This window comes from Bombina bombina, chromosome 4 (assembly GCF_027579735.1).
Source record: "Bombina bombina isolate aBomBom1 chromosome 4, aBomBom1.pri, whole genome shotgun sequence".
Taxonomy (NCBI): domain Eukaryota; kingdom Metazoa; phylum Chordata; class Amphibia; order Anura; family Bombinatoridae; genus Bombina; species Bombina bombina.
In genome coordinates, this window is record NC_069502.1 from 645606831 (window position 1) to 645625619 (window position 18789).

Consider the following 18789-nt stretch of genomic DNA (forward strand, 5'->3'; position numbering starts at 1 on the left):
CTTTTAACAAAAAGGATAAGTTTTGTGGATACAAATGCAGGCTATCCAGACAAGCCACTGATTATAAAGGATATTAAATGAAATAAAAAAACATCGCACTTGTGAGTGAGTTGTTAGTATACGTACACACACACAACGGGCCTTCCCGTGCATGCCGAAGAGTGCAGCCAGCACACTCCAGTCCTGTTGCTTCAGCTCTACAAGGACACTGGCCAGTGGTTGGGTGACAAACTGAAGACAATGAGCCATAAGGATTGCACTCACATTCCTGACAGGAGCCTCCAGGTATTCCTGGGTTACCAGTGAAACCAGAAGCACACCTGAAATTAGATGGCATTTATTATATATTATCAGTGTATATTAATACTGAAATAAACATTTTTAAAATATTTGTAAGAAACTTGACTTATTTTCTATTTCATTAACTTAGATCTTAAAATGACAATGTACTCATGCAAGAAGCTGATAATATTTTATTGTATTCAAAGCAGCTGCAGATCACCCCATGGGCTGGGTTCTCTCCTCTACCCCCTCACTATGAGGTTAATTTCTGCTACTGCCTATTGCTTACATAATTTTTAGCTGATATTGCAGTATTGAAATTGTCAGTACAGGTGGCATTTTTACTTGTCAAAAGCAGGTATATCACATGATAAATTGATCAATTTGTAAACAATGTAATATACTACAGCAGGTGAAATTGAGCCTTGGAAACACATTTAAGAGGCAGCAATTTAATAGTAATATGTTCCTTTAAGTATTTAGATCCTCTTTCTAAGAAGACATTAAAACTGTTAGCTGCAAATTTTTAGAATGATTATATAGTAAAAGAGACATGATACCCAAATGTTGAAGCACTTGAAAGAAATGCAGCTTAGCTGTAAAAAGCTGACCAGAAAATATAACCTGGATTTCTCTATGTAAAAAGGGAAGATATTTTACCTCAAGTTTCCCTCAGAAGCCACATTCCATTGTAAAGGGACTTTAAGCAACCAATCAGGATGCTAGTCGGGAGCGTATATCTGGCACGGGCAATAATAATATTTCCCTTCCCAGTTTGAGTAAGTTTACTATGAAATCTTGCAAAATTTCTGTGAAATCTCATGAGATCACAGTAAAGCAAAATGTGACATCATCACTGATTAAACTGATTGGCTGCTGTTTGTTTCACATGCAGCTGACCGTAGCTGATGGGTAACTACTCACAGAGCACTTACTATTGTGATCTAGATACATTTTGAGGTAAAATATATTTTAGAATATATGGTTTACACACTATCATGGTCTATGTAAAAGTAATAAAACTAAAAGGTTTAAAATCTATGATGCAATGCAAATACAGTTGAAATATTTGAATACTTTTTTTGCATTTTTTCTTTTTCAATGTGACAACTTTCATCTAAGGCCCTTTATTCATCAGATATATGAAGTGTTTGGTTCCTAATCCTATGACCACTTTCAGTAAACTAGTTTTTTATCACTTCAGTAATAGTAAAGGGGCTGTAATAAATGGGGTATTCAATAGACTTCTTTTTGTGCCAATATAGATGGTTATTATACTGGCTTAGAGAAAAAGAATGCAAAAAGAGCTATGATGTTAAAGTAAGTTCAGTAATTTCATTTAGGAGATACCACTGGCCATCGCTATTAGTAATAATGTAAAGGCCCAGGTAAATTCTTTACTTAAAGGGACAGTAAAGTCATAATTAGACATTTCATTATTTAGACAGAGTATGCCATTTTAAACAACTTTCCAATTTACTACTATTTTTTAATTAGCTTCCTTCTCTTGTTATCCTTTGCTAAAAGGTTTAGCTAGGTAAGTTCAGGAGCAGCAAAGAACCTAGGTTCTAGCTGCTGATTGGTGGCTGCATATATATAATGATTGTCATTGGCTCACCCATGTGTTCAGTTAGAAACCAGTAGTGACTTGCTGCTCCTTGAACAAATGATACCAAGAGAATGAAACAAATTTGATAATAAAAGTAAACTGGAAAGTTGTTTAAAATTGTATTTTCTACCTAAATCATGAAAGAAACATTTTGGATTTCATACCACTTTAAAAAAATGTTCAATGCACAACATATTCACAGACCTCAGAGTTATTTTATTTGTATTATTATTTATTTTCTGCTGGTAGCTTTGCATATAAAATATTGTACATGGCACTATAGGAATTACCATGTGAAAACATTTCAGTGTTTGACTCAGATAAAAAGAAAAGGAAAAAAAAAAAAAGGTTTTCTTTTTCTAAAGTTGATTAGTAATTTTTATTTGAAAATGTTCCAACAAGAAGAAAAATGAATAAAACATTCTTGCATTCTTATTAGAGATATTGATTAAGACCTTGCACTGCTTTTATTTCCCCATTTTGGGTATCAGTCAGAAAATAACATTCTAGCTTCATGATCTCAAGTGGTTGCTCCTCATTCTTTTAACCCAAGGACATTCAGGTTCATTCACCATTTTATTATTATTTATAATTATTTTTACATTTACCTTTCACAGTACTGGCCTTCATATCCTTGAGGACAAGCTGTACATTTGTAATCATTCGCTCCTTGCATGATGCATGTAGGACTGAAGCTGTAAGACAATACGTTAAGTGTTTTATTGAAATCATGTTTGACAAAAAAGCTAAATAATATATATATATATACACACATATATTTAATTGCTAACTGCAGGAAATAGTGATAATTGCCTATAACATGTTTTTGAATACAGTAAAATAACGTAAGCAAAGAATGTTATTATTATACTAGCCTTATAGTTTATGCTGTATTATATATTTCAACTCTAGTAGAATTCATTAGAATACATTATTAATTAATTATTTTATCAACAGCCTTAAAAAATTGTAGTTTAAACAAATTTATGTGACTATACCACATTTTACAAACAGATGCAAATAATTTATATGACAAATCCTTCAATTAGGAAATGCTCTCTATATAAACAAATAAGGCAATGGGCTCCATTTATCAGGCAGTGGTCACAATCATCCAGATCCAATGCGATCAAGATGATTTACAGCTCCTGCTAGCGGCCGATTGGTCACCAGTGAGCAGACGGCAGGCATAGCACAAGGATTTCTGGTGAAATGCTTGTGCAATGATAAACCCGAACAGCATATGATGTCCACCTGCAGCAATGTCCAGCAGACTTGGTTGGAGCCCAATATAGAAGATTTATAAAAAAAAGATTTGTTCAACTATTGCACCAGTAATTAGCGTCAAATTCACCACACAATTTATATCATTTTTTACTGACTGATAACTTACATGAACTGTGGAGTATTTGTGCAATGGGCATGTTATCACTAGAACAATTCCTAATTCTGATTGTTGCATGCGTTACCTTCTGTAGTGGTTCAATGTGACCTGGATAATCATCAATTCATTGCAATAAATTTTAATTTGGCCAAATGCATATATCAAGATTAGCTAAGATAATTTAGACCTTTTTGATATTGAAGTAAAAGAAAATCATAATTTTTACACATATGATGAAAAAATATCAGCTTGTATAATAGGAGTTCCAGTCCGTTCACATTTGAAAAATCTAGTCATTAAGATTTTGAGAAACAGTCCTTCTAATATGTTTGCTATTTGCATCAAATTGGTTATTTATCTTTGTGATTATTTAATATGCTTTTAAGAAAACTAGGAATGACAGACACTTCCCGTGATGTTTTCAAAACCTGAAGCTTGTTTTATAAAGTTAAATCCTTTTACATGGACAGTTACAATTTGGTATTGTAATATAAATGCTTAATTTTACATAGTAAAACAACTTTGAAATATATACACTCATTTATTTTCTCATCTTTACTGTAATTTAATTCTGAAAAGTATGGGTATTTATGTCCTGAAAACTTAAAGGGACATAAAACCAAATTGTTTTCTTTCATGAATTAGAAAAAGCATGCAATTTGAAACAACTTTCCAATTTTGTTTAAAATTGTATTCTCTATCTGAATCATGAAAGAAGAAAAAAACGGGTTTCATGTCCCTTTAAGGAGCACACAGCAACCTTCACAAGCCATTTCTTGTCATAGATCTTTCTAATGTTTTATCTTATCTTTTCTGCTGACTCCAAACAATGGGCATTTTGTTAACACAATGATAGTGGAATGCCCTGTCTTCTCCATACTGAAGTCTGGATTGGCTCCTCCAAATAAGGAAAGTGGTGGGTGGAGTTTGATCACTAAAAACTGTTGCAGTAAACTGCAAAAGGCACGAATATTAGCTCAATTATGATCGGCAAAGCTTAGGGTTATCTGGAGATGGTTGAGTGTAACTGAGAGCGTATTCATTGCCAATGGGTAGTGAGTTCAGTGAAGTGACGTTCTGCAGCAGGGACTGCTGTGGATTCAGTAGAAAGAGGAAAAACACAAGGTTGATAACCAGCTGTGGCCTGGAAAGGAGAGCATCGTAGAGAAGAATGCTAATGAGTGTTCTTTGCCAGTTCAGCTAGGGGTAACAACCCAGACCAATTAGTATGCTGTGAATTGACATATGCTCTGAGATAAGCTTCAAGATCCTGATTGGTTCTTTCCGTCTTCCCATTAGTCTGTGGGTGATAACCAGAGGACAAAGAAACAGTGGTTCCAAGCAATTTGCAAAAGCTTCTCCAAAAGGTAGAAATAAATTGAGGTCCTCTGTCAGAGACGATATTTATGGGTATACCATGGAACTGTACTACGTGTAACAGAAAAAGAGTGGACAATTCTTGGGCTGTAGGTAACTTAGGTACAAAATGAGAAAGTTTGGAGAATTGATCCATCACAACCCAGATAACTGTATGATGGTCAGAAGGAGGGAGGTGTACAACAAAATTCATGGCTATGTGTGTCCATGGTTGTTTAGGTATGGACAATGGTTGAAGTAGCCCATGAGGTAGGGAACGGGGAGTCTTATTAACAGCACAAGTCTGACAAGCCTTGACAAAATCCTGAGAGTCTGACTTTATGGTAGGCCACCACACATGTTGGAAAAGGAGTTTTAAAGGTTCTTGTCAAACCAAGATGACCTGACAGCTTGCTGTCATGAGTCCAGGATAGCACAGGGGAGCGAAGTTTTGGAGGAACATAAAGGATCTCAGGAGCTGCAGGGGCATCAGAAGGTTTTCTTGACTGGGCATGTTGCATTCTTTGAAGAAGAGAGATGTTGAGCTGAGCAACCACACAGGAGGGAGGTATGATGTGTTCGAGAGGAGCTTCAGAAGAGTCATTAGACTGAGTAAACTGACGGGAAAGGGCATCAGCCTTTTTATTATTGGTCCCAGGAAGGTAGGAGATTATAAAGTTAAAACAGGAAAATAATAAGGCCCACCTGGCCTGTCGAGGATTGAGTCGATGAGCAGTCTCTAAGTACGTCAGGCTCTTGTGATCCGTAAGAATCTGAATAGGGTTAGTAGTACCCTCTAGTCAGTGAAGCCAATCAGTAAGAGCCATCTTGATAGCTAGGAGTTCACGATTTCCCATGTCGTAATTCCTCTCTGCAGGAGAAGACTGCTTAGAGAAAAAGGCCACAGGATGCAACTTGGAGGTTGAAGGGTCTCTTTGGATTAAGACTGCACCAGCTCCTATTTCAGAGGCATCAACCTCTAAGGTGACGTAGCACAGGAGCAGTACAAAAGGCCATCTTCAGATGAGAGAAGGCATTCACAGCTACTGGAGGCCAATTCTTACAGGCTCTGTTCTGTTTAGTCAGCTCAGTGAGTGGAGCAACAATCTTGGAGAAATTCTTTATAAACTTGCGATAATAGTTGGAAAACCCCAAGAATCTCTGTAACTCCTTCAATGTGGTGGGCTAAGGTTATTCCAGAACTGCTATTAGCTTAGTGGGATCCATGGTGAAACCTTTTTTAGAGATAATATATCCAAGGAATTGAATCCGGACTTGATCGAATTCAAATTTCTCCAACTTGGCTACAAGAGAATTGTCTCTGAGACGAAGAAGCACCTGTTTCACATGTTCATGATGCTCTTCCAGGGTGGCGGAGAATATGAGGATGTCATCCAAATAGACGATGACAGTACGATTTAGGAGGTCACGGAAGACATCATTGACGAATGTTTGAAAGACAGCAGTGGCATTGCACAGTCCAAAAGGCATTATGAGGTACTCATAATGCCCTGATCTCGTGTGAAGACAGTCTTCCACTCATGTCCCAGGAAGATGTGAATGAGATTTTACGCCCCACAAAGATCTAACTTTGTAAAGTAGCTAGCATTTTGGACTGAATCATATAATTCAGTCATCAAGGGAATAGGATAACGATTCTTGATCGTTATTTTGTTTGGGGCTCTGTATTCGATAGGAGAGGAGGAAGGGCGAATGAAGTCTTTAGCTAAATTCTTTTGGATATATTTTCCCATGGCTTTGGTTTCAGCTTTGGACAGAGGATAAGTCCTTCCTTTAAGAAGTGGGGCTCCAGGATAGAGGACAATTTTGCAGTCGTAAGGGCGGTGAGGTGGTAGCACACCAGCTGCTTTCTTTTCAAAGACATCCATAATGTCTGCATATACTGAGGGAAGATTAGAAAGGATCAGAAGGCTGGCTATAGAAATGTGTTGTAGTGGAGTAACTGTAGCCAAGCAGGAGTGAAAACAGGATTTACCCCAGGAGGCCAACTGTCCTTCAGTCCAGTCAAATTGAGGATTGTGTTTACGTAGCCAAGGAAGACCAAGGATAACTGGTTGTGCAGGAGAATAAATGACATCAAACTGCAACTGTTCAGAATGTAGGATCTCCACAGTCATGGTTAGGGGTGCTGATTCAAAATGGATTAAACCTGATCCAAGGGGAGTGCCATCCAGATTGGTTATTTTTAGACATTGTTTTTTTCTGGAGAAGAGGCAACCCTGCATGAATCATAAAACAGTGATCTAGGAAATTTCCGGCTGCCCCTGAATCAACAAAGGCCTGTGCATGTACAGAGTTCTGGAGAAAGGTGAGGGTAACAGGTACCAAGATCCGTGAGTGAGGGGTATTAGTAGTAGCTATGCTTAGAGGTACCTCACTCTTATCCTCTAAGCATTGGCCTTTCCTGGCAGTATATCACAATTCTTAAGTTGGTGTGCATTAGAACCACAATAGAAGCACAGTCTTAATCTCCTTCTTCTCTGTCTTTCAGATTCTGAGGATTTAAGGGAAGAGAGATCCATAAGTTCCTCTTCAGAGGTAACGGGAGGTGCTGGAAGGGTAGAGGGCAGTCTATTGGCTGGATGGGTAAGAGGACGAGAAGGAAGGATTCTGCAAGTTCTCTCTCTCAGCTTGTCTTTCCTGAAAGCAAGAATCCAGACTGATGCAGAGTGCTATAAAATCATCCAGGGAAGAGGGAACATCACAATAAGTTATCTCATCCTTGATGCGCTCATGCAGACCTCTCCGGAAGGCCGCCTTGAGAGCATTGCCATCCCAACTGGTCTCAAGTACTAAGGTGCAACATTTTAAGGCATATTGTGCCACAGATCTATTGCTCTGGCGGAGATCCAAGAGAGTACTCTGCAGCAGAAGTCCCAAATATGGAAGATAATGCAGAAATGAAGGTATCAGCATCGTTCAGGAGTTGAGCACTCTGTTCCAAAAGGGGAGAGACCTAGGCTAGGGACTTGTCTTTCAACAAAGAAATGATAAAGGTAACCTTTGACTGATGAGACTGGAAGGTATGAGGGTCATTGTGGAAATGCAGTCTGCACTGGTTGAGAAAACCCCTACAGTCAGTAGTGCCATCAAACTTGTCAGTCAACGGTATGCGGGGTATGCTACCAGAAGCAGGGGAGGAGGTTGTGGTACTAGCAGCAGGGACAGGCTTTGTGTCAACAGGAGCAGCATTTTTATCTGCAACAAGTGAGGAGAGCATAGAAGTAATAGTCTCTAATTTGGAATCCAGGCTTTGCAGGTGTGAGGCGTGGGTTCCCAGCATCTGTCCCTGAAGAGAGATTGCTCTAGCTACCTCTTTTGGATCCTTGGCCCAAGTATAATGTAATAATCCTGCGATATTTCCCTATCAGACCAGTAGTCTTCTTATCCCAGCATCAAGTGGAAGTATAAGGAAATATCCCAGAACAAAGTGAGAGGTATGAAATGAAGTAAGCAGTACTCACGGTAGACAGGGCAGTCCAAGGAATAAGCAGAACTGGGTAAAACAGCAGAGTGGTCAGAAAGGCAGAGTTCAGCAACAAAAAGGCAATCCAGCAATTCAGGGGTTAAACAGCAGAGTGATCAGACAGGCAGAGTTCAGTAAAAATAAGGCAATCCAGCAATTCAGAGGTTAAACAGCAGGGTGGTCAGACAGGCAGAGTTCAGTAACAATAAGGCAATCCAGCAATTCAGGGGTTAAACAGCAGAGTGGTCAGACAGGCAGAGTTCAGTAACAATAAGGCAATCCAGCAATAAGTAACACTCAGGAGCACACACAGTAAGTCCTATAATTGGGCAGTGTATGTAAGTTATGCAGGTACTTACATAGGCGCCGATTTGTGCCAAGGAGCTGTTCAAAGGATCCAACCGGCTTGAGAGAGGAATAGACATGCAGCGAAGACATCATCACCGCACGTTCACAACCGCCATGTCCCTGGCAACAGCCAGAGCGGCGCAATGGGGAGCAGTGTGACAAGCCCAATCAATTAAATACACCCTAAAATATTCTCTTTCATAAGCAATCACATACAAAATGGCCTTAAGTTTTGAATTCAAGGAAATTTGCACTGTACTTGTAAAGTGCTTCAACTATTACTTTTTACGTGTGTGTTTATATATGTTGCATGTGCCCAGAACTCTTGCATTCAAATACACCACCACCCATCTTCATAGAGGCAATGGGGTCTGTATGCGCAAATTAGGCTGTCACAGACAATTCATTTTGGTACTGACTCTATTGGCTCCATTTATAAAAAAAAAGTTTGTAGTCATGAACCTCGTCCTCCCTGCCTTGCAGCGAGCAAGCAGCATCCACTGACTGAATTTAAGATTGCACAAGCCTCTACATGTGCAAAGCCACACCCTGCGATTGGGGGCTGTCAATCATCCCGTTAGGACCTGATCATGGTGATTGCAATCCGCTACACATTAGGTGGCAGAGAGGTTAAGTAGTAGGGGTCATAAGACCGCTACTAGTTGACTAGCGTTTTAGGCAAGATAAATGGATCCCTATGTTTGAATGTCTTGGAAAGAGTAATAATGTTTACAAGAATCACTTTTGCTAATACAAGTATATTACAAGAATGTTTCTATTCACCGTCACGCCCCTTTTAATGTCCCATTTAACTTCTCAGCAGAGTAGCTTGCTGTTCCATAAGGAAATTAAATTAGCTTGACAGGTATACAATTGTACTTAAAAAAATAAAAGGACAGACATGTTCTGAGTTTTTTAAAGTTTTGTAAAATGGATAACAAGGTGAGCCAAGTGGTTCTTACCTTCTGTCAAAATATTGTATTAGTGGTCAAGATTCTCCTAACTTCATAAAGGAAAGTAACTTGATATATCTTGGCAAGAGACAAAGGACTCCATTTATCAAACTGTGAAGCATTGGAGTCCTTGCTGTGCACGCTTGCTAACCACTAGATAAAAAGCGGTGGTTGTAAGACTGTGGCTTTCTGAGATAATGGATTTAAAGGGACATAAAACCCACATTTTTTCTTTCATGATTTAGAAAGAGCATGCAATTTTAAACAACTTTCCAATTTACTTCTAGTATCTAACTTGCTTCATTCTCTTATATCTTTTGTTGAAAAATAAACTCAGAAGCTGCTGAGATTCCTGCACATAGATGTCTCGTGTAATTGGCTCACCCATGTGCATTTGCTATTTCTTCCACAAAGGATAGCTAAAGAATGAATCAAATTAGAAAACAGAAGTAAATTGGAAAATTGTATTGTATTCTGTATCTGTATCATGAAAAAACATTTTTGGGTTTTATGTCCTTTTAATTCATCCCAAACTCATTATTTTGGGATGAGTGACAGGTTCCACAAGATCAGGGTGCAGTTCTGCACAAGCACTTGCATGTGCAATAAAAAAATATGCTGCATGCTTAGTTGGAAGGTGGGTGGACAGGTTCCCTAGCTAGAAAACTTTTCTGCCCACTGTTGAGTAAATTGGGACCCAAAAAAACGTATCTGTATTCACTTTTCAGAGTTTGATTAAAAAGCCCCTACTACAAATTAATTTTAAATTAATTTGAGCTGCATTTGATATTTATGTTTACATAGGAAAATATAGTTGCAATTAATCAGTAAAACAGCAAAATGTTAAAAATCATATAAATCCAGCTTAACACCTTAGCAAAAAATATAATATAAGAATTAGAAAAAATAATGTACTCATTACAAGTAAACAAAGGCTGAAATTCAATGAATCAGAATTCCTACATGAAAACATTGGTATGGCAGCTTAAGTAACTAAATCCTTCCAATCCATAAGAAAAGGAGCCATTTCCATTAGAGAGAAAAAATGGCATAACAGAAATATCTAGTGAAACACATAAAAAAAGAAACAAAAATTTAAGAAACAGTGAGATTGCAGCACTTTCAAGTTGTTTTCCTAAACAATTTTCATAGTTGTTCAAGTAAAATATTTGCAGCCAAAATGCTTCTATTATAAGCTATCACTATTTAAAATAAGAACTTTTAACCTGCATGTGCATGTGAAGCATATGTAAATATGCTTCATGCATCTGCTGTCAATGCCTTGCATTGTATTGGTGATGACTCAGTTTACATGATACAAGTTACTGCCAGTTCTCTGAAAATTCTATGGCATTAAGCATATTTAGATATGCTTCAATGCAAATACGCAGTTTGCATTTAAAACAGTGATAGCTTTTATAAGAATATTTTTTGTTAATGCAAGTGCATTGTAAAAATAACTCTATTTCAAAATGAAATGCATTGAAGTGCAATTTAATTTTCTCTGGAATGTCCCCTTTAAATCATCCTGGGTTTAGTATTCCATATCTCTAAAATGTCTAAATATGTATATGTGTGTGTGTATGTATATATATATATATATATATATATATATATATATATATATATATATATATATATAGTAAAACAGGAAACAGCACTCTCTGGACTTAAGTATAAAACAGATAGTTTATTCGGTAACGTTTCGGGTCCAGGTCTGATGAAGGGGAGCATTCCCCGAAACGTTACCGAATAAACTATTTGTTTTATACTTAAGTCCAGAGAGTGCTGTTTCCTGTTTTACTACATTTCATCTACTCTAGCACCCTGGCCCTTGGAGAACTGTTTGTGAGAGTACAACTGACTCTTTTTGCCTATATATATATATATATATATATATATATATATATATATATATATATATATATATATATAAATACAGGTAGCCCTCAGTTTACGCCAGGGTTAGGTTCCAGAAGGAATGGTTGTAAATCGAAACCGTTGTAAATTGAAACCCAGTTTATAATGTAAGTCAAAATTGCCATAAGTAACACCTAATACATTATTTTTAATGCTTTGAAATGAAGACTTTAAATTCTAAACAGCATTATAAACAGTATCAAATAATCACACAACACAGAATATATAATTAAACTAAGTTACATGAACAAAAACATTTGCTTAACTGCATTATAAACCTTATGAAATAATCACACAACACAGACTTTACTTGCATTTTTCTGCAAACAGTTCCTTTTATGCATTCTAATCTGGACTGATTTATAGACAGGAAGATCGTGTTCCTATAAAAACTGCTTGATAGCTCATGTCTAGCTAGCTACACTGATTCATTTCAGCCTGCTTGTGTGTTTCTTTGCTGCAACACAAGCAGACAGCTCCACCTACTGGTAATTTTAATAAATGCACTGCTTTATGTATATATGTATATATGTGTATTTATGTATTTATATATGTATATACCTAGATACATAAACATATAAACACATATATATCCTTCCTTCCTACCCTTCCTTCATTCATTCCTTCCTTCCTACCCTTCCTTTGTTCTTTCCTTCCTACCCTTCCTTTCTTCCTACCCTTCCTTCCTTCCTTTCCTTCTTCCTTCCTACCCTTCCTTTGTTCCTTCCTTCCTTTGTTCCTTCCTTCCTACCCTTCCTTCCATCCTTCCTATTTCCTTCCCCCTTTCCTTTTTCGACAGCTTCTGCAGCATTCTTCCTGTGTGTAGTTGTTTTCACACTTAAAAGACCAGTCAACACAGTAGATTTGCATAATAAACAAATGCAAGATAACAAGACAATGCAATAGCACTTCTGAACTTCAAATGAGTAGTAGATTTTTTTCTGACAATTTTAAAAGTTATGTCTATTTCCACTCCCCCTGTACCATGTGACAGCCATCAGCCAATCACAAATGCATACACGTACCATGTGACAGCCATTCAGAAATGCATACACACTTATTCTTGCACATGCTCAGTAGGCTCTGGTGACTCAAAAAGTTCAAATATAAAAAGACTGATGCACATTTAGTCAATGGAAGTAAATTGGAAAGTTGTTTAAAATGGCATGTTCTATCTGAATCATGAAAGTTTAATTTTGATTGAGTGTCCCTTTAAGCAGTTTAAGTATTCCTCCCTCAGCCTGCATCTATTATATTTGTTAATGTACTTTTGCCTCCACAGGTTATGGCTAGGGCTGTGCCACCAAGTCAAACACATGACAAGGGTATCCCTATAAAATCAGCTAAATCACAGAGAATTGCACTACCCTTGGCAGTGATTGGAAAAACAACCCCATCTCTGCTATAAATATCTAAATAAGGAAATTGTTCTAATAATTAGTTACGCTCACAATACACATACAAATGCACACACACACGCACACACATGCACACTCATATAAACACAAAACAAATTTAACTTAAATAATCACTTTATTGTATCATATTAAAATATCATAATGCTGTGAAGCCATAGTTGCTCAGCAGTATGCATTTTTCTGTATTAAATTATTCCCTAAGTTATAGTTTAATATAATTTAGTTCTAGAGACATCACTCATGTTGGCTGTTCATTAAATGTAAGAACACATTATGTTTTAAAAAAAAAAAAAAAATGTATCAAGTGCTTTGCCCACCCATACTCTTTGCCTTGGTACAGTCAGCACTGCACATTTTACTCACTTACAAAACATTAAATCAATAGAGCCTGAATAGGTAATAAAATTACTACTTTGCAAAAATGTAAACAAATTGATCTACTACTCACAAACTCATTATCCAACACATTTTCAACTCAGTAAAAATAGATCCACGGCTTATAACCATATTTGAAGTGCTGAGTGTACAGAAACAAAACACTTTTGAAACTGATAGCTTGAAAATAATTTGCTTAGGGAAAACTTTACAACAAAAATAAATAAGATTATGTTTCTGTATTGTAATAATTATACTGCATCTCTGATTAAGTGAATGTTTGTTTATTCTCTGCATTACTTTTCATATGATTACATTTTTACATATTATAGCGACAATTTCCTACCTCATGTATATTGTTAGAGTTGAAAAATCAGTTTTTGATTACTTTTTCAGATGACTAGTTATTCATTCTAGAAAGTGCCATTTGATCACCTAGCAATTTAGCTAACATCTAGTCAGGGAGAATACAACAATAAGCTTGTCATTTGTCAATCTACTATTGCACTCTGTCTGATGGTTCTGTCACAAGGTTATGACACTCCATTTAGGATACTATTATTCTATAATAACAAACACAACCATTTAACAAATTGTGTGTGTAGTAATATAAGATGCAATGACAGGATTCAGGGAACCTGTCAATAGCTTATTTTTTATGTCAACTTTTTCAGTCTACCAAGATCACTTATACCACTTGGATGGATATCATTTATTTTTATACATCAAAACATAAACACACACACAAATATATATATATATATATATATATATATATATATATATATATATATATATATATATATATATATATATATATATATATATCACAGTACAGTGTGCTCACTAGCACTCACAGCCAGCTGTACAGCAATCAGTGACACAGGTAGTTAACCCCAGACAAACTTGGGTGCAAAGTCCATAGGGGGGAAAAAATTAGACATGTCACGTGGTCCTGGGCCTATTACCATTTGGCTAAATGCTGTAACTAACTCTTACATTTTGCTTTTATTCTAGCTGTGTGCTTGCAAAAGAGTGCCAGACTTTCTATGTGTTTTGTGTCTGTGTTTGTATATATATATATATATATATATATATATATATATATATATATATATGTGTGTGTCTGTGTGTGTGTGTGTGTGTATATATCTATTTATAAATAAATATATATATATATATATATATATATATATAAAAATATATATATATATATATATTTTAAATAAATAAATATATAATCACATTGACCTGGTTCACACCTGAGTACAGTTTTTGAATAATCTTCAAGGTAGAATTATGGATGTATTGTGATGGGCACTGAGACTCTATTGTTATTGTTAGATTTGAATTACTTTTATAAAAAAGAAAAAAGGTTAAAATAAGAATCCAGGATGTGTGTTATTATACTATGGAATTTCTAAACATGGGGGTGTTTTGTCTCCCCCGGTAAAACTTGCTAAACGAATGTAATTTATCTTTTTTTTTCTTTTTTTTCTTTTTTTTCTTTTTTTTCTTCACCTTTTTATTGCATTCCTGCATGTTTGTCTTGTCCATCTCTCTGTATTTTGGATTCTTAATAAAAAATGATTTGAAAATAAATAAATATATATATAGTAAAGAATGGGAATGCACTCGCCAGGATTTCCAAAGTTACCTTTAATGTAATGTTTCAGGGTGTTACCCCCTTCGTCAGACAATACAAAATATTTGTATTGTCTGACGAAGGGGGTAACACCCCGAAACGTTACATTAAAGGTAACTTTGGAAATCCTGGCGAGTGCATCCCCATTCTTTACTACTATCAATACTATGGAAGCACCCTGGGTGGATGAAATTGTAACAGTGAGTACTAGCCTGCCTGCTGTATATATTTATATATATATATATATATATATATATATATATATATATATATATATGTGTGTGTGTGTCTTGAAGTTATAATGTGCAATTATTTGTGTTGTTGACGCTTGTTTATAAAATAAAAAGTACATGAAAAAGACTATCTCCTGCACCTGTGCTGTCAATCTGAGGAAGAGGTGCAGCTAGAGCCTAGACATTTAAGTAAACATCTTCAGAGAGAGATCTTGGAGCATGAAACTAGAGCAGATAATGCGGGATCCCCTGGGAGTTCGAAGTAACGGGAAGGGGACTTGACCTTTGGAGGAATTAGGCCTTGGGTGTGATTGGTTGGTTCTTGTAAGGGGGCGGGCTTAGCACGCGCTGTTGCGCATTTAAGGAAAGAGCGGGAGAACCTGTCACCAGATTATTTATCAAACCTTTTCTGAAAGTGCTTGTTATCGATAATTTGTGATGGCGCATTTTGATGCGATTTTTGACCAACTTAAGTTGGAAGCTGCCAAGATGGGCCCTACCTGGCTCGAAGATAAGCTACGTCCATTGTTTAGCCCGGTTATCGAAACCAGGGAGGATATCGAGGATGTTTCATCGAGACCTGTGAGGCGTTCTAGGCCCCCAGTTCGTTCGGACCCGGATCCGGAAGGGGGTAATAACGGTCGGAGAAAATCCAGCCCCAGTCCGGGGTTAAAGGCGGCTGTGAGGAAGAAGTCAAGTTCTAGTTCAGGAAGTCGGCAGGCCGGAGCGGAGGTTGCAGATAATGCAATGCTGTCCGGGAGCACTTGTTCCCTTCCGGAACAATTCGTAGAGCCTGTAATGAAGGGTGATTCTTTGCCTAAGGGTAAGATGGCCAATTTAGGTCAAAAAGTAGCATTTAAAGGAAAAAAGCAAGCTAGTAAAAGTGACGGCCCGCCGAGGCCTAGTTTGCCGTGTGGGGGTAAGGAGCAAGGGAGTATAGGTAGTTTAGGAAGTGCGTTAGTAAAAAAGAAAGTTGAGGGTTTGAATGTGTCGGGGCCGTCTGAACTACCTCAGGCGGTTTCAGAACAGTTACTTAATGTTTCAAAAACGGCACAGATTTTAAGGCCTTCTAGTAATATTGAGGAACAGGCTTATCGAGTGTTAGACGAAAGGGTGGAAGGGCCTGAAGTCAGTGAGAGTCAGCATGACATTGAGATTGATAACGGTGTTGTAGAATTAGCTCTATATTTAGATTCTTCTGAGGAGGATTTTATTCCACCTTCTCCCAGTGTAGTTAATCCTATTCGCCAGTTTAAAACGTCAGTTAGGGTCCCGAGTGATTTGGTTTTAAAGGGTGAGTTAAGAAATTTGAGGGATAGGAATGTTGACGTAAGTAAAAATTTACCTGTTTCTAATGATGTTTTTCTTTTAGAAGGGAATGAGACTGGGTCACGGCCTGAGAATTCCCCGGGTCTTTTAATGGTGGGAAATGACGGCCTAAGTGGGGATGCTTATGGTCTGCAGGAATCCTGGACGGAAAATATCAGGCTGGATATTGAGGACGGCGTTCCAGGGGCGGAACGTTTTAATGCAAGGGGAGAAGAAACAAGGGTGAGTACGGCCAACAATATTAATTTTGGTCTTCAGGGCATGATAGGTCAGAGTATTAATAATACGTTTCATAGCTCGGTTAACTCTGTTCAACGTCCAAACCGGTCTGGGATTGGGAGAATACAAGGTAGAGGTAGACAACGCAAGAGATATGGGGATTTAAAGGGAGAACGGTTTGAGGTTCCATCTGCTAAGAAGGGTAAGGGTGTTTTAGTGGACAGCAGGTTGGGTATGTCTACAGCTAGTAGGGGCATTGGAATTTGGGCACCTTCTGGGGGTTTCTTTTTTGCAGGCGGAAAATGGTCAGCAATTAATGGTTAATACGGATCCCAGGACTACTGGTTTCCAGAATATAGAGAAGGTTACGGCTGCATCTCAAGGGGTTCAGTCTACAGCGACTCAGGATCCGAGTACAGGTAATGAGGGATCCGGGGTGGTGAATCTGAATGTGGGGGTTGATACAGTTGGTGTGCATGCTGATCCTTTATCTATAACTGTTGTAGCGGGTTTAAGGGACTTGTTAGCCAAATTAGAAGGAGCCAAAGTCCCGGGGGGAGTTGCCAATTCATGGATTCCCCCTGAATTGGCTTCCCAAAATAGGGTATTAGGTAGTGTTGGTGAGGGAACAAAAGATGCAGGGTCGGTACCCCAATCTCAAATGGTTGGTTTATCCCAGCAAAAGGTGGCTAATGTAGATAATAAAGTGTCTGGGGGTCCTGAGCTGAAGATTGCTGATACGGCTTTGGCCAGGTCTTGTTTGTGTTCTATCGGGCCTTTGGGTATGCATTTGACGGTCGAGTTAAGGGAAAAGATATACAAGAGAGAGTTTATTGAATTATTTTCCCTCCTTCCTCTTGATCAGTCTTTTGAGATACCTGAAGACTCAAAAAAGGATTCGGCCAAGAAGGAGGAAGAGGAAAGGAAAAGACGTTACAGGAAATTACCAAAAACATTTACTAACTGGTTCCAGGCTTTTGTTATTTATGCTAGTGTATTTGCTGTTAAGTTCCCTGATCAAGGCGTGGCCCTCTTTTGCTATTTAGATGAAATTGCCGCTGCTCAGAGAACATATGGTGGTATGGCTTGGTGGTTTTATGATGAACAATTTAGACAACGTTTGTCGGTTAAGCCTGAGATGAAATGGGACGATCGTGATATGGGTCTATGGTTAAAAGTGATGACCCCGTTAAGGTCTTCGCAGCCTTTTCGCGGGGGTGCCGGCGGGTCCCTTCAAATCGGTTCGTCGGCAACAGTCAAAAAAGGTTTCTGTTTTGCTTTCAATGAAAAGTTCTGTAAATGGGGATCGTCCTGTAAATTCAGGCACGAATGCACAGGGTGTGGGGGATCCCACCCTTCCATTAAGTGTTTCAAAAAGAACAAATTGGGAGGAACCCAAGAGCTTCCTGAAAAAGGGATTAACTCCGGTGAGGCTAAGCGGGATGGAGCTGTGGCTCGTACTCTACGCTAAACAGAAGGGCTGTGGTGATAAGGCCTTGTTATTGTTACATGGTTTTGAGTTTGGTTTCAGAATCCCATCTTCAGGGGGTGTTGTTCATTTCAGGGGTAACCTTAAGTCTGCTAGAGAATGGCCTGGGGTGGTCAGGAGTAAGCTTGAGAAGGAGGTTTCTTTGGGTCGTATGGCAGGTCCTTTTAAAATCTCTCCTATCCCCCATTTGCGTATTTCTCCTTTAGGAGTGGTTCCTAAGAAAGAGCCTGGTAAATTTCGTCTAATTCACCACTTATCCTTTCCAAAAGGTGGATCTGTTAATGATGATATTCCGGATGAATTATCGTCTGTGTCTTATACATCATTTGACATGGCAGTTAATTTGGTTAGAGAGGCTGGTCAATTTGCTTTAATGGCTAAGGTGGATATTGAGGCGGCTTTTAGATTACTTCCAGTTCATCCTTCTTCACATTATCTTTTGGGTTGTTGTTTTGAGGGTTTTTTTCTACATTGACCTCTGCCTCCCGATGGGTTGTTCTATTTCTTGCTCTTTGTTTGAGTGTTTTAGTTCCTTTTTGGAATGGGTCGTTAAATTCAAGTCTGGAGTCTCGTCAGTAGTTCATTATTTGGATGATTTTCTTTTTGTTGGTCCCCCTGATTCGGACGTTTGTCTGAAGTTAAGGGATTGTTTTTATTCAATGGCATCTGATTTTGGGGTTCCTATTGCAATGGAGAAATCGGAGGGTCCAGTTACGGCCCTTAAATTTTTGGGTATTACATA

The 18789-nt window shown here is 37.9% G+C and overlaps 1 protein-coding gene across 6 annotated transcripts in view; it reads right to left on the minus strand.

The window, feature by feature from the left end:
* Positions 1-18789, minus strand: part of LAMA2 (laminin subunit alpha 2) — a 1406020-nt gene that overhangs the window by 423933 nt on the left and 963298 nt on the right. For 4 of the 6 annotated variants that reach the window (XM_053710700.1, XM_053710696.1, XM_053710699.1 and 1 more), the window contains 2 exons: positions 2500-2586; positions 127-320 (listed from right to left, as the gene is read on the minus strand). In XM_053710700.1, the coding sequence (XP_053566675.1) occupies positions 127-320; positions 2500-2586 (281 nt within the window). The remainder of the gene's footprint in view (positions 1-126; positions 321-2499; positions 2587-18789) is intronic. The other 2 variants (XM_053710701.1, XM_053710697.1) reach the window with 1 other exon arrangement.